Source organism: Salmo salar, chromosome 19, assembly GCF_965601325.2.
Source record: "Salmo salar chromosome 19, fSalSal1, whole genome shotgun sequence".
NCBI classification, from domain to species: domain Eukaryota; kingdom Metazoa; phylum Chordata; class Actinopteri; order Salmoniformes; family Salmonidae; genus Salmo; species Salmo salar.
Window position 1 is genome coordinate 4,080,031 of NC_138309.1, and position 17,337 is coordinate 4,097,367.

At 43.6% G+C, this 17,337-nt stretch overlaps 1 protein-coding gene across 5 annotated transcripts in view; it reads right to left on the reverse strand.

Moving 5' to 3' along the window:
• The window catches only part of LOC106578301 (liprin-alpha-3), a 75,822-nt gene extending 58,896 nt beyond the window's left edge, over nucleotides 1–16,926 (reverse strand). For 3 of the 5 annotated variants that reach the window (XM_082965570.1, XM_082965569.1, XM_045701991.2), the window contains exons 1-8: nucleotides 16,660–16,925; nucleotides 14,531–14,765; nucleotides 12,058–13,296; nucleotides 2,608–2,709; nucleotides 1,921–2,085; nucleotides 1,686–1,760; nucleotides 1,501–1,560; nucleotides 1,194–1,319 (exon numbers count right to left, since the gene is read on the reverse strand). In XM_082965570.1, the coding sequence (XP_082821696.1) occupies nucleotides 1,194–1,319; nucleotides 1,501–1,560; nucleotides 1,686–1,760; nucleotides 1,921–2,085; nucleotides 2,608–2,709; nucleotides 12,058–12,384 (855 nt within the window). In that variant the 5' untranslated portion in view covers nucleotides 12,385–13,296; nucleotides 14,531–14,765; nucleotides 16,660–16,925. Of the gene's footprint in view, nucleotides 1–1,193; nucleotides 1,320–1,500; nucleotides 1,561–1,685; nucleotides 1,761–1,920; nucleotides 2,086–2,607; nucleotides 2,710–12,057; nucleotides 13,297–14,530; nucleotides 14,766–16,659 lie in introns of all 5 variants that reach the window. The other 2 variants (XM_082965571.1, XM_082965568.1) reach the window with 2 other exon arrangements.
• Between the last annotated feature and the right edge of the window lie 411 nt (nucleotides 16,927–17,337).

Below are 17,337 nucleotides of genomic sequence, written 5' to 3' on the forward strand. Positions count from 1 at the left end.
AGAAACGGCCAGCCTCCTGGGCTTTTCACGTACGACAGTGTCTAGGGTTTATCGAGAATGGTGCTACAAACAAAAAACATCCAGTCAGTGGCAGTCCTGTGGGTGAAAACAGCTCGTTGATGAGAGGTCGAAGGAGAATGACTAGTATTGTGCAAGCTAACAGGTGGGGCACAAATGGCACAGTACAACCGTGGTGTGTAGAACAGCATCTCAGAATGCACAACTTGTCGGTTCTTGTCACGAAAGGGCAATTGCAGGAAACGACTACACCGGGTTCCACTCCTATCAGCTAAAAACAAGAAGAAGCGGCTCCAGTGGGCAAGCGATCACCAACACTGGACAATTGAGGAGTGGGAAAAAATGGCCAGGTCTGACGAATCCAGGTTCCTGTTGTGTCATGCTGATGGCAGAGTCAGGATTTGGCATAAGCAGCATGAGTCCATGGCTCCATCCGGCCTGGTGTCAACGGTACAGGCTGGTAGCGGTAATAGTGTGGGGAATGTTTTCCTGAAACACGTTAGGTTCCTTAATACCAATTCAGCAACGTTTCCATGCACCAAATAATTCAGGCTGTTCTGGAGGCAAAGGGGTGTCCGACTCAGTACTAGATGGGTTTACTTTCCAGCACACTAACTGATATTTGGTGTTTTATATCACTTGCACTCTGATCTGTTCCCTACATACATTTAATTGTTAGGGAACCACTACCACATATTAGCTAAATTTGTACAGTATTCTCACTAACAGGTGCAACAAATATAACCTCTTACAGGACACCCCTCAGAATATATTAATGAGACACTAGTCTTCAAATGGTTTTCGTCGCTCAAAAAATACAGTATTGTACTGTGTTCTGAATTACAGAAAATTACTAACAGTGATATTCAGGACAAGGTTTGTAGAAATCCTTAAAATACAGTATATTACTGTTTTCTGTTGGGGTACAGCATTCTCACGGATGCAACAAATATAGCCTCTTACAAGGCACGTCTTAAAATACATTAATGAGCCAGAGACTCTTTCACCGCCCACAACATTTTCCCACAATGCACACATTTAAGGTATTTTACTGTGCATTTTAAAAATGTTTACTGTTGAAATTACTGAAACATCTTACAGTGTAGGCAATGCATACATGTACCAAAACATGTAGGGTAGGCTACATTCTCTCACTCTCTTGCTCTCTAACCCACCTGTCGACACATCAGGGCCAGTCTCTCTTTCAGCTGGGAGAGCTCAGCTCTTAGGCGCTCTATCTCCGTTTCTCTCTGTCTGTCGATCTCACCGTCCAATCCAGAAGACGGTCCATTGGGTAGGCGCTGATGTCACCGGCGACGATGGATTTCGAGAAAGGAGAGCGACGGGAAATTAGATCAATTAGACCCATGTTGAATATCAAAGAGACACATCATAATACCCCATATACTGTAGTACTGTTATTAACTTTTGGACGCTAACAAACTTAAATACTGGAACCAACGTGCATAAATCCCGCCTTACATCTTTCCCGCCGTCCATCCCTTGTTGCCGTCTTTTAATTTGGTCTCTTAAAGAGATTACCTGCAAGAGAGGTAAATGACAAAAAATAGAGTGAATACATTTGTATCTTTCTTATTGTCAAGAAATTGAGATATGCTCTAATAAACATGCTCTAATAAAACATTTGTATCCCGTATGGCTTTTACCTCTTGTGCTGTTGCTTGTAGTTGATCCTCCAAAAGAGTCACTCTCTCAAGGGCCACCCGGAGTCGCTCTCGAACCTTAGGGCCAAAAATGAGAAATTAATGAGAAACGCTGAGAAATGTGTCTGTCTGGATCCCTTCATCAAAACAATAAAGCGACTGTTGAGAGAAAGCTACAGTAGCTGCTTATGAGTGGGATGGAGACCCAAAATGGGAGCCTGGTGGCCTGGTTGCCCACCTTCTCATCCAAAGCCTTGTGGTGTTCAAACAGGGACTTGAGGGCCTTGAGGACCTCCACTTCACTGGAGACCCCTGCTGGGGACTGGGCCTGTCTCTTCACCACCGTCATCCTCAGACTGCGCTCGTGACGGGACACAAGACACTCCAGGTGTTCTAGTAACAACTATATATGGGAAGGGAGAGGGAAAGATGGAAAGAGAGAAGGGGGGAAGAGAGTAGGAGAAAGAGACAGACAGAAAGAGGCATATAAAGAGATTGAGGGAGAAAGAGAGAGAGGCAGAAGAGTTAGCGACGCACGGAAGGAGATGGAAAGGAGAGAAAGACAGGCAGAGTAGCAGGTGGAGAAAAATAAAGTGGAGAGGAAGAAGGAAAAAGGAGGACAGAGAAGGTAAGAGAGGCAGAGGAGGAGAGAGAGAGAGAGAGAGAGAGACAAGGTGGCAGAATGACAGAGTTTAGAGGGAGTAGACAAGAGTGGAAGAGCATAAGGTAGCAGAAAGAGAAGGGGGAGAAACATGGAGAAAAAGGAGAGGGCAGAGGGACGGTAGGAGAAAAAGTGAAAGTGTGTACTAGGGAGGAGAAGAGGGAGTAATAGAATTAATCAATACCACAACTACAATGGGTGAGAAAGAACAAACACAACTGCTGGGAAAGTGCTAGTGAGTAAAATGGCTCTTAAACGTCTTACACGTGTGTTGTTTCTCTCCGCCTTGAGCTCAGAAATCTCCTCTTCCCTCTCCAGTAGCTGCTCCCGGCAAACATTCAGCTCTTTAGTCAGCACAGCAAACTCCTGCAGTACCCCCAAGCAACATAACATTCATGAACAATATGGACGACTTGTAACATGCTCACATATACTCAATCAATATAGACGCAATATTACTGGAAATATACTGTAATCAGCAAGGTGTGCAACCAACTCTGAAAACACACACACGCATATACAGTACACACATACGCATGTACACACGCATGCACACACACAGACAGACAGACAAACAGACACGCACGCACGCACATACACACACACACGTGCAGACATTGAAGCAGTAAGCAAGCATAATAATCATGTACTGATTCACTGACACAGATTACGCTGCGGTGACACTGTCAACTGGCCTTCAAGGATTAAATCACTGAGTTACACAATGATACTGCACTGAAATGCACTGGAAAGGTGAGAAACACAGCATTGATATATCACTTACAATACTAACTGGAAACACTGTCAACAACAGTGTGAGTAAAATATCTTGCCATCTGAAGGTAATACAGCATGCAACACTTTTATAATTATTCCTTACCCTTCCAAATAAAGTGAAAATGATCCCTATTATTTGGAAGAAAAAGGAAACCCACAAATGAAGCTTGGTTTTGGCAGCACAAGCTTTATAATGTTCATTTTGGAGGCACAAGCTTAGAACCTTTTTACTTGACTACCTTCAGACTGGAGGACTACAATGACAATGTATATGCTGCAATGTAAGCTGTCATCAACATGGCCTAAGACACAAAGAAACATACAGCATGAAATGCAATGCAACAGCGATGGGAGTCAGAGATAAGAGAAGGAGAGTATGCAGATGGTGACACAGTAGGATTGTTGGCACTCTGCTTTCTGGGGTTGGTCCTTGTTTGGATAAGGGTCAGAATTTCACTTGGCATCTCTGGTCATTTATTTTAATTCCATCTCTCTCATTCTCACTGTCTGTATGATCATTGAGAGACTTTGGGCTCCATTCAGTAGAACTCTTATTTAAAGAGTAGCATACACTTTATCACACAGTCCAATTAGTAGTTCTGAGCTATATACTGTACTGTTCACGTATGCTTTGTTTATTGTACAGAGTGTGTGTTGTGTACTTGTATGTACACTTACTAGTTCTAATTAAAAAAAAACACAGAATGGTACTGGGGTACCGTTCAGAAATCTTGTTTTCAGAATAAGCTGTGTGTGTGTGCAGTTGAGGCTCCGTAAACCAAGCATACATTTATTAAACTACATAATAATAAAAACAAAAACATAACATAAACTGTAGATGTCTGTAGGATCAGTAGTTTATGCAGTGTGTGGATGAGTGGAGAGGTTGTTGTATGGTGAAAACAGACAAAAAAAACAAAGGTGGTGGAAGCCAGCCTGCCAGTCAGGGAAGACAGAGTGTATTGGCTGATGTGGCCACCCTTTATAGCCTGCAGGCCAAGCCTGCCCAGGTGCACCACATCAGCTGACGATCCTCCCAGCTCTGCCCACTGGCCTCCTGCAACAAGTAAACTACCACACAGGAGATCCCAGCAGACAGAGTGGGAGGGATGTCACAAGCGCATAGATACCATAAGGAATCATACAACAAGCAAAGTGATGATGCTGTTTGTATGTGGCTGCTATGAAAGTGAACTGTGTGTGCGGCACAGGAGATTGGTGGCACCTTAATTGGGGAGAACGGGCTCATGGTAATGGCTGGAGCGGAATTCGTGGAATGGTATCAAATGTTTTCCAGATGTCTGATGCCATTCCATTCACTCCGTTCCAGCCATTATTATGAACCATCCTCCCCTCAGCAGCCTCCACTGGGGTTCGGGTGATCAGGGGTGTATTCATTCCACCAATTCTGTTGAAAAACGTTTCTTAAAAGGAAGCAAACAGAATGAAATGGGAAAAAGCCTACCTGAACTCTCATTTGCAACTGTTTGGACTAATGATTACACCTTAGATCAGCTAGATCAGGTGTGCCCCACCTTCTTTGACGTGAGATCTACTTTTTCATTTGCCAGCCTTATGAGATCTACCAGTCTCTAAATCTAAACCAACCAACAAAATGTATTAAACGCAACACACCACTGAGTGTGGACCTGCTGCTATGATACCTATTTGATACCCAAATATAATGTGGACCAATAACATGTTTTCCACAAATAAGTGCAACTCATTTCATTTCCTACCTTAGTGTGACTTTTGGCATAGGGTGGAGGCAAGTCGTTTTTCATAGTCAGGGCTGTAGCAGCTTGTTGCAAGTCTCATGCAGGCCACAAGGTGGTCATCAGTCATAACAGATCTGTACTTGGACTTTATCTTCATGTGAGAAAATGCAGACTCAGAGGTAGGTTGATCCAAAAAGGGCTGATAAGTTGAGAGCACATCTTCTTATGTTGGGATACTTCTCCTCTAGCAGTAGCTCCCAGAACTCTTCCTTCATCTCAGTGGTTGCCCTGGATTTCAGCTGAATGTCATTTTGAAGGGTGACAATTTCAGTTTCTGATATAGTTGTGTCCAACTGAAAAAGTGATCCCATTTTGGAGGCAATGACTTCCACATTTATGTCTGTGCCAAACGGAAAGCACATATAAGTGGCAATAGGCTCAAGGGATGCAAAGTCAGTGAAACGACTGTCAAACTCAGATAAGACGCTCTGGACGTGCTCCACGTAAGGTGCACTGTCAAGCTGTGCTGTATCCTTTCCCTGACGTTCAGGTTCTGAATGCATGTGTTGACAGAAGTGCAGGTCCTTACGTTGAAGCTTTCTTGTGAGCAGTTGTAGTTTGCATTTAATAGTGTGCACAGGGCTGATAATGTCGATTACATGTTTGCCTTCTCCTTTCCGCTCTACATTCAATTCATTAAGCATATAAGTTAGGTTAGTGAGAAAAGCTAAATCCAGGAGCCACTGTGTGTCCTCTAGCAGTGCATATTCTGCATGTTTGGAGACCTTGAGAAACTCCTTGATTTCACTGAATCTCCCTAAAAAGGTCCTTCGGCTCAGCCACCGCACATCCGTGTGCAGCAGCAGGTCTGTGTGCTCCGCTTCAGTCTTGTAACAGCTGTCTTCAGAAATGGACCAAGGCGCAGCGGGAATGTGGATACTCATAGTTTTTTAATAAACAAAAGTAAAGCATCCACAGGGAAACAACAATAACTGATACTCACGACAGGAACAGTCTTGCAGGCACACAAAACGCAATGCAAGAACAACTACCCACAACCCCAAAGAAAAACACACACTCCTATATAGGACTCCCAATCAACGGCAACTCAACACACCTGCCTTCAATTGGGAGTCCCAATCACCAACACAACCATTCACACACACAAAACCCCTGCCACATCCTGACCAAAACTAACACTATTATGCCCTCTGCTGGTCAGGACGTGACAGTACCCCCCCCCTCAAGGTGCAGACCCCGGAATGCACCTAAAAGAAAAAACAAACCCCCAAACAACAAAAAATATCCCCCTAAAGAATAAGGGAGGGAAGGGAGGGTGGCTGAGGTGTTACCCAACTCTTCCACCTAGGCACCTACAAGTTCCTTGACATTTCTGGGGGGAATGGCCCTAGACCTTACCCTCAGATCCAACAGTTCCCAGATGTGCTCAATGGGATTGAGACCCGGGCTCTTCGCTGGCCATGGCAGAACACTGACATTCCTGTCTGGCAGAAAATCACGCACAGAAGGAGCAGTATGGCTGGTGGTATTGCCATGCTGGAGGGTCATGTCAGGATGAGCCTTCAGGTAGAGTACCGCATGAGGGAGGAGGATGTCTTCCCTGTAATGCACAGCATTGAGATGACCTGCAATGACAACAAGCTCAGTCCGATGATGCTGTGACACACCGCCCCAGACCATGACGGACCCCCCCACCTCCAAATCGATCCCACTCCAGAGTACAGGCCTCGGTGTAATGCTCATTCCTTCGATGATAAACGCAAATCCGACCATCACCCCTGGTGAGACAAAACCGCGACTCGTCAGTGAAGATCACTTTTTACCAGTCCTGTCTGGTCCAGCGACGGTGGGTTTGTGCCCATAGGCGACGTTGTTGCCGGTGATGTCTGGTGAGGATCTGCCTTATAACAGGCCTACAAGCCCTCAGTCCAGCCTCTCTCAGCCTATTGCGGACAGTCTGAACACTGATGGAGGGATTGTGCGTTCCTGGCGTAACACGGGCAGTTGTTGTTGCTATCCTGTACCTGTCCCGCAGGTGTGATGTTCGGATGTACCGATCCTGTGCAGGTGTTGTTACACGTGGTCTGCCACTGCGAGGACGATCAGCTGTCCGTCCTGTCTCCCTGTAGCGCTGTCTTAGGCGTCTCACAGTACGGACATTGCAATTTATTGCCCTGGCCACATCTGCAGTCCTCATGCCTCCTTGCTGCATGCCTAAGGCACGTTCCCGCAGATGCGCAGGGACCCTGGGCATATTTCTTTTGGTGTTTTTCAGAGTCAGTAGAAAGGCCTCTTTAGTGTCCTAAGTTTTCATAACTGTGACCTTAATTGCCTACCATCTGTAAGCTGTTAGTGTCTTAACGACCGTTCCACAGGTGCATGTTCATTAACCTGTTTGGGCTAGGGGGCAGTATTGAGAATTTTGGAAAAAATATGTGCCATTTTTAACTGCCTCCTACACCAACTCAGAAGCTAGAATATGCATATTATTGTTCAGGTATGGATAGAAAACACCCTAAAGTTTGTAAAACTGTTTGAATGGTGTCTGTGAGTATAACAGAACTCCTATGGCAGGCAAAAACCTGACAAGGTTTCATGCAGGAAGTGGCCTGTCTGACAAGGAGTCGTGCGTCTTGCATCTGTTTATTGAAGAGTAAGGATCTTAGCTGTAACGTGACAATTCCCAGGGCTCCAATAGGCTCTCAGAACCCGGGAAAAACCTGAACGATGACGAGGCAGCCTCTGGCTGAAACAGATTATCGCCTTATCCAAGTGGTCGATCAGAGGACCATTGAATGAGGCGCGTGCACGATTCGCCCCCGTGGAGAAATTTCATTCGGCTGTTTAGCTTATTGCAGATTCCCGGTCGGAATATTATCGCTTTTCTATGGGATAAATGGCATAAAAATTGGTTTTAACCTCTATGGGCTAGGTGGGACGCTAGCGTCCCACCCGTGGTGCACTCCATCAACAGCAGGTGCATTTCAAGAGCGGCAAATTTGAATCCAAATAAATGTCAAAATTCAAATTTTTCAAACATACAACTATTTTACACCCTTTGAAAGATAAACATCTCCTTAATCTAACCACGTTTTACGATTTCAAAAAGGTTTTACGGCGAAAGCATAAATTTAGAGTATGTTAGGACAGTACATTTACAAGAGTTGTGTGTAATGTTTTGTCAATTCAAAGACAGGGTCACCAAAACCATAAAACCAGCTAAAATGATGCACTAACCTTTTACAATCTCCATCAGATGACACTCCTAGGACATTATGTTAGACAATGCATGCATTTTTAGTTCTATCAAGTTCATATTTATATCCAAAAACAGCGTTTTACTATGGCATTGATGTTGAGGAAATCGTTTCCCTCCAATAACCGGCAGTCAAGTCAACACCACAAATTAAATAATTAAAATTAGAAAACATTGGTAAAATATTATATTGTCATTTAAAGAATTATAGATTTACATCTCTTGAACGCAATCAACTTGCCAGATTTAAAAATAACCTTACTGGGAAATCACACTTTGCAATAATCTGAGCACTGCGCCCAGAAAAATACGCGTTGCGATACAGACTAGACGTCATGTTGGGGAGATCTAAAATCGAAAATACTATGTAAATAATCCATTACCTTTGATTCTCTTCATCAGATGTAACTTCCAGGAATCACAGGTCCATAACGAATGTAGTTTTGTTCAAAAAAGCTCATCATTTATGTCCAAAAATCTCCGTCTTGTTAGCACATGATCTAAGCCAGCCGGACTTCTCGTCACGAACGAGGGGAAAAAATATATTTACGTTCGTTCAAACATGTCAAACGTTGTATAGCATAAATCATTAGGGCCTTTTTTAACCAGAACATGAATAATATTCAAGGTGGACGAATGCATACTCTTTTATAACGTATTGGAACGAGGGTACCCAACATGAACTCGCGCGCCAGGTGTCTAATGGGACATCATCGTTCCATGGCTCTTGTTCGGTCAGATCTCCCTCCAGAAGACTCAAAACACTTTGTAAAGGCTGGTGACATCTAGTGGAAGCAATAGGAAGTGCCAAAATATTCCTCAGCCCCTGTGTTTTTCAATGGGATAGGTTTAAAGGTAATACAACACATCAGGTATCCACTTCCTGTCAGAAAATGTCTCAGGGTTTTGCCTGCCAAATGAGTTCTGTTATACTCACAGACACCAGCCCGAGTGGCCCGCCTGTCATTGTTGTAAAAGACTTTACAACAAAAGCAAAACATTAGATTATGTCAGCAGAGTACCCAGCCAGAAATAATCAGACACCCATTTTTCAAGCTAGCATATAATGTCACATAAACCCAAACCACAGCTAAATGCAGCACTAACCTTTGATGATCTTCATCAGATGACATGCCTAGGACATTATGTTATACAATACATGCATGTTTTGTTCAATCAAGTTCATATTTATATCAAAAACCAGCTTTTTACATTAGCATGTGACGTTCAGAACTAGCATACCCCCCGCAAACTTCCGGTGAATTTACTAAATTACTCACGATAAACGTTCACAAAAAACATAACAATTATTTTAAGAATTATAGATACAGAACTCCTTTGTGCAATCGAGATGTCCGATTTTAAAATAGCTTTTCGGTGAAAGCACATTTTGCAATATTCTGAGTAGATAGCCCAGCCATCACGGCTAGCTATTTAGACACCCACCAAGTTTAGCCCTAACCAAACTCCGATTTACTATTAGAAAAGTTTGATTACCTTTGGTGTTCTTCGTCAGAATGCACTCCCAGGACTGCTACTTCAATAACAAATGTTTTAGTACAAAGAGAGAGAAAATAAAAACACGGGGTCACCTTGTGCACGCGCCTCAGTCTCATTGTCCTCTGATAAACCACTTACCAAAGGCGCTAATGTTTTTCAGCCAGGGGCTGCCTCGACATCATTCAGCTTTTTCCCGGGTTCTGAGAGCCTATGGGAGCCGTAGGAAGTGTCACGTTACAGCAAAGATCCTAAGTTTTCAATAAAAAGAGTCAAGAAGCCCAAGGAATGGTCAGAGAGGGCACTTCCTGTACAGAATCTTCTCAGGTTTTTGCCTGCCATATGAGTTCTGTTATACTCACAGACACCATTCAAACAGTTTTAGACACTTTAGGGTGTTTTCTATCCAAAGCCAATAATTATATGCATATTCTAGTTTCTGGGCAGTAGTAATAACCAGATTAAATCGGGTACGTTTTTTATCCGGCCTTGTAAATACTGCCCCCTAGCCCTAACAGGTTAATGAAGGAAACTCCAATTCCCTTTGGAGTTTAACTAAATCAGAGGACCACCCATGAGCACAGTTATGGTCTGGCGTCATGGGACAGGCCCTTTTCTGCTCTTCCGAATAAAACCCCCACCTAGGTTTTCTATCACCAGACCAGTTTACCTCGATAACGAGAGGGCCAAGGTTTGAGACCATGCATTTCTCTTGATGAACTTTTAACCATACTACGTGGTTAAACTCTTAGACTATCGATACCGACAGAATAAGAACAAGTCTTTGATATTAATTACTAGTCTGCAGCTAGGAATTCGGTATCATTGAACACGAAGACCGACAACTGCCAAAACCGCTATTCTATAACGACATGAATGAATGTTACTCTGAACTATCCATTCTAACCACGACAGAGGGGAGAGAGAGAGAGAGAGCGGACAGACTCTCCAACACAAACAAACTTTTCAACAGAGATCCCGACGACACACTGAGCGTAAATATATATATTGATTGCAATTGTTCCCAAATGAGTGAGTGTACATGTGCAAAGGATTAGCATTTCAATTGTTATAATATTCAACTCTGGAGTGTCTCCTCAGATGATCCCCCACTCCCCTTTTGTCTAACAAGCCGCCATGCCGGTTTAGCCCACTAGGGCACATTCTCCTATCATTTCCTTGTAAACATATCTACTGTTTGTTATGCATTTCTGTGAATTACCTAGTTAGTAATTAAAAGATTTTAAGACTATTGATGTATGGATGACTCATAGTGAAGACTGGGTTCGTGCAGATAACCAACAATTTATGACGTTTGGAATGAGACTAACGTGAGGTAAATAATAATTCATTAATTCGAAGACTAATTGATCAGATATTAAAATATCTGAAAGTTATATTAGGAAAATTATAACTGTGTAATCTGAAGATTTTCCTTGGTGCCCCGACTTCCTAGTTAATTACTGTTACATGATTAATCAGTTTAATCGCGTAATAATAATTACAGAGAGTTATTTGATAAATACGTCTTCAGTTTAATGATGCCAAAGACACGACAACACGATGTCACTTGGTCCTTTTGTGGCAGGGCTGAAATGCAGTGGACATTTTTTGGGGGGATACCGTTCATTTGCATGACAAAGAGGGACTTTGCAATTAATTGCAATTCATCTGATCACTCTTCATAACATTCTGGGAGTATATGCAAATTGCCATCATACAAATTGAGGCAGCAGACTTTGTGAAAATTAATATTTGTGTCATTCTCAAAACCTTTGGCCATGTCTGTACAAAGTTAGTATATATGCCCACTGAAGTAGATTAGCCTTCACCTACTGTGGCCATGAAGGTCAATCTAATGAAAAATATGAACACAGTACTACTGTATAATGTCCTATCAGATCCATAGGCTATTACACCTATTACCAATGACTGTATGGTAATTACAGTGCTAAAAACAAACAAATGTTTCCCTCAATCTGAGATGAAAAATAGCTAAAAGAAAATGTCGACAGTAACGGAGCAAAGAGACAAAAGGGAACACAAGCACAAATCCTCTCCATGTGTAAGTACAATACCGGTTATTCTAAAGAGGCAGGAGTGGAATTAATTGATGTCCCTCTCTACAGTTGATCGTTTTTCTCTATATAGGGGAGCACCCAGATCTGCCACTGCAGGGATTTATTGTGAGCCAGCTTTGCTCTGCAACTGACGCATACACAGACAAGTATGCGCATGCATGAACACACGCGCACACATATGCAGTCGCACACCCGCACCACACACAAACACACACACACACACATGCACGCACAAACACACAAATACACACTCAGACATACCAATCACACCCACATACTCACTCACATGAAAATACATTGATTGTACCCCCACTCATACATACTGTACCCCCCCACGCACGCGCACACACACACACTACTGTACCTGTGGCAGGGCGATGGACAACTGTCTCGAGAGGGAGTCCTTCTCATGGCCTAGCTCTCTGAGGCGTAGCTGGGCCGTCCCAAGGCTGTCCTGGGTCTCCCTCAGGCTCTCCAGCAGCCTCTCCCTCTCGGTCAGCATGTTGACCATCAGGGACTCCAGGTTCCCTGTGCTGCCTCCCTCATCACCCCCAGCCCTTGATTCTCCTCGGCCACCGTAGCCCCCTCCCCCTATGGCCCCACCAGGGCCCCCAGCCCCGACCCCAGGAGAGGAGGGGCCTCCACCGCGCCCGTCCTCCGAAATGGTGGGCATCACTTCGCACATCATCATGAGACTGGAGAGTGTGTGGCGGGTTCTGAGAGAAAACGTCTATGTTGGGAGTTTGTGTTTACCCAAAAGTCCTGTGTGCAGGTGGGTCAAAGTGTGTGTACGTGTGATTCGTTGACGGAATGTCTGTTACTGGAACGAGATCTTCTGTTTGAGTCTGTTCATCTCTGACTGAAATGACAGTGTACAAAAAAGATAAATTGTTCCTTTATTTCTTTGTAAAAAATAGCTTTTAATCATGTTTGACGCTTCCATTTCACTCCTTCTGCTTCCATCTATTGCATTACTTCTTCTCTCCAAAACAACACTAACAAATAGGCCTAGTGCACTTTTCTCTCTCGCTGCTTTTTTCTTACTGTGCAACAACCTGGGTTTTGTTTACCAGGAAGGAACTATGTCAGGGTTCCCCTGTGGGGCCGGGACAAATTTGGCCCACTGGTGATATTATTTGGCCCCCCCAAGTTTGCCGAGCAAAAATATTTATTTATTTATTTATTTTTGGACATAAATGACTGTAAAAACGCCAGCAAATCAGCTACAAGTGATTTTAATTTTGAAAATCTGTTCCAAAGTATTCTCATGCATAATAGAGAGATATATGTGATCATATACAAATGTAACAAAGATTTGAAATTATTATGTTTTAGTCCAATGTTATATCTGCTTGGGCTTCTTGCGGTCAGTTCCGCCCCCCTGACCATCCGCTCAAGAAAAAAATCAGCCCGCGGTTGAATCTAGTTGATAATCCCTGATCTATGTGCTCTTGAATGACCGAAGGAGGAAGTTTCTATGTGAAACTGGGCTGTGGTGGGAGTCTAGCTTTGGCTGAGGAAAGGGAGGGGAGGAATGGATAGTGGAAGGCCCACCTTCCGACTGGATCCACAGGTTGGGTCTTCACAACACCCGGAGCGATAGCTGAAAGAAATAAAGATAGACAAAGCGTCACACTAGGCCCACCTCAGTTAATGCACTGTATACAACATAGGAAAAGACAAGCTAGGCCAGTACTACAACTACTGTAAGACAATTCCACAACATAAACCTGTAGTGTAACTTGATGTACTGTAAGTGTAGTAATCTCAAGCATCTCTCAAACATGGACAGATAATGATACGAAATATGTAATGAAATATAGGTGCGGGACCTGGGTCGTGTTCAGCAGGGCACGTGTTTGCAAATGTTTTACACTGGAAAACAAAACAATCTGTGTTCTTATTGGTAGTACCTCCCCATTTCTACATGTTTTCTCCCTACTGAACATGACCCAGATATTGACCACATCTAGTGTGTTATACATATTAGTGTATTCTCTGGGATTAAACAAACAAAGCGTGTGCAAGCTTTTTTTCTTGCAGCCCAGCACTAATACACCTGATTCAGCTAACCAAGTTCTGAAAAAATTGCTGATTATTTGATTCAATCCTGGTCCTGGGGAGACACAGAGTGTGCAGGCTTTTGAGACCACACAGACTTATGTAACCTAATCTAAATGCTGAAGACATGCCCAGTTCCAGACCCTCCCCTCTCCAGATTGGGGAGCAGACCAGGAAATAGTGGCTCTGTAGTCTTTTCGAGAGAGACTACTAGTGGTACAGTAACAACAAAGGGCTGCCCGGGAAGCCTACAACTCCCAGCCTGTGTCCCAATACTTTACAAACCCTTCCTTCCCTTATATTTATCTAATGATCACAGATCAATAAGGTGACTGGATGAGGTTAAAAGCTTGTTTCCCACACCTGTCCAGTTTAGGTTTGTGAACAGAGAGGATAGGCCTAAAATAGAGATCTAAAGAAAGATCAATGTTTTTCTTCAAGCCTGGTCCTGGGCACCCACAGGCTGTGCAGGCATTTATCCCTGCCCCCTGTTAACACATACTTGATTTAATAAATCGGGGTCTGGAAACTGGTGTGTTAGTGCTGTAATAGATGAAAAGCCTGCACACCCTGTGAGTCCCCAGTCAGGACCAGTAAGGAATAACACTGGTCTAGGACCATTGTTACATTTTATTACATGATGTGGTGGCTGTAGATAGGGCAAGTCAGGCCATCAGAACCATGAGTCAGTCTGGGTAACCACTATAGCATTCCCTCCATGACCTGCCAGGAAGAGGATGTCTGGCAAACTGTAACCCACCCAGCACCTACTGCACCTGGGTTACTCCTGCTGCTATATCAGCATCTTCCATCTCATCCAGGAGAGCTAAGGAGGACCACCAAGACTGTCTCTCATGCCATCCTTCTACTGGTACGGGCAGTGGTCTCCAACCCTGGTCCTGAAGAGCTACTAGGTGTGCAGGCTTTTGTTCCAGCCCAGCACTGACACACCTGATTCAGCTCTGAGGTAGGGGTACTTAGTGATGGCCAGTGCACTGCCTGTACAGGGGACTAGAGAGACAGAGGACTAGAGATATTTACAGAAACACATTCAAAAGCAATGCAGAACACTGCCATATGATCAAAGCACAAACAGACTGGACAACCAGGCAATGTGACCCTTTAGCCCCTGCACTTCAGGACAAGTACTAGATGTGGCCCAAGTCTTTCCACCAAATATAATACCAATAGTAATGTAGTAGTATTTTCATTATCTTTGTGAGGTAGGCTATTCAAACATGTTAATGACAATACAAACAGTTGACACGAGGATACAAAGGTGACAAAGCTCTCAAGACAAACAAAGTCCCAAATTATGGACAAATTATTATATAAAGTCAAAGATGATTGGGATTGTGATACCAGTTCCATCATTTTTCATGGCAAGAATAGGACTATAGGGGCAGCTGATTTTAAGCGTACTCAGCTTATGAACGCTAGTTGGTCGTCTAGCACCATGTCTTCTTTGTACCTGACACACTGACTAATATGCAATGTCGACTAATACTGCATCATTGAACAGCTACAAAATGATCTCTGTATACTATTTATCATCCTACTTGCCATCCCCCTCATCATCTCTGTCACCACCCCATAGCTGTCACATTCCTAGCATGGTTGTGGTTGCTCTTTCCAGCCCAGAGTAGTAGGCTATCTCATGGTTGCTCTCTATATGGCCAATTAGGAGCAGGCCTCAATCTTGTACAGTATTAGGTTACTAAAATAGCAGCTATCCACGAATGGGGGACTAATAAGGAAAATATGAAACGTTTGAGAGAGAGAGAGAGATATATTGATGAGGAAGGAAGGAGCAAGGCAGCCTACACAGCGCTGTTCACCAGACATTGGGGCGGAGAGGGGAGTGTGGCCAAGCCTTTCGCTATTACCGACATTGGAAGAAAGTGGGGCATGATCTGTTCAACATAAATGTTGTCTTATATAGGCTACTCAGCATTTACGCACACATTAAATTATTTACTTGACATTTTTTACACATGAATGATGACTGAGAAAGCGGCGGTTTGTCCTGTGCCACAACCAGCCTATTTAAATCCATCTCATATCACGAAACGCATCATTGAAATCAATAACGGATTGTCGGCAGCTGGGCAGAGTGAGACAGAATCAAAGGAAGGAAAGCCAGTCAAACATGCCTTTAATCGCATCCCCAACAGTGTTTCAGTGCTGAAAATGAGGCGTTTGGAGATGACAGCTATAGACTACTTCCATGTTTTAATGTATGGGGGAAAAAAGATCACTTGATAAAACACACACACACACAGCCCCACACAACTACAGACATTCCTGAATGTTCATAAAAACATCCACAGTTTGCAGGAAGATATCTCGATGGTTAACTCTCATCATGCCATAGGATATAGGCAACTCATTTTATGGAGAACAACACGTCAGAAATACACTGTACGGGATCCAAAATACATGTCACACATTTTGGATACAATTTACTCCAGAGACAAACGAGAGAAAAGCACTAAAATAATGGTTATTCTTGGAAATCGTTACTTAATAACGGTAGTTTATATACTAGTGTATTAGTTTATTATAGGCTTATAAGAACTTGGCAATGCATAGGCTACATATAACGTTATTTGTAGGCTACATTCTCTCTCGCTCTCTCTCTCTCTCTTGTGAGCGCCCTAAATACATCGAGGTGTGTGTTGCTAACGCACCTGTAGGTTAAGTACAGTACAGGTGCCTCATTTATTTTATTGCATCGTTTATTGTATTTATTTTCCTCCCTCCTATATTCCCCTCCCTTCCTGACAACACAATAAACATAGGCTAACTGGTTATCGGCTACACACAAACGCACACATTTTCACAGACTCTTCTCGTTTCATGCCATAAAATGGGTTGCGAGGGGCGGTGGAAGTTACATCCTTACCACAGTCATCGCGCGATGCTCATACTGTCCAAATCTGACGTTAAATATTTTTCGGACACATCTCAGCGGATTATGCCTCCGTGCCTGTGCTGCTTTGAAATACCCAGATATATGGTTCCCCCTGTCTCTCTCCTTTGCACATGTAAACGGCATAGGGGAGCGGGGAGCGGCGCCACACCACCTTATCATAGCCTCCCCCTCTGTCGGATTGGAAGGTAATGGGTCTTAAAGAAACATCCTCTCAGCATTCTCCACATCTCTCTGTGATTTCCGCGCGCACACACACACAGAACACACACACTGAGGCCCGCCAAACACGTGATTAATTACAAGTTCTCCTGACTGCGGCGTGCAATTCAGGGCCAGCTCGATGTGGGCGGAGTCAAACGACTGACCACAACCACTGGTTTTTGTCCATCTGAGGTTTGACAGTCACACACTGCATACAGTCACACACCGAACCGCATACAGTCACACACTGCATACAGACACCGAATACAGTCACACACCGCATACAGTCACACACCGCATACAGACACCGAATTCAGTCACACACCGCATACAGACACACACGTTTGCGCAAGGCACACGTTGAATACAAACTTATTTCTTTGTGGAAGATACTAAGACATATTATATAAATGTGGTACCAGCAGATTTACATTTACATGTACATTT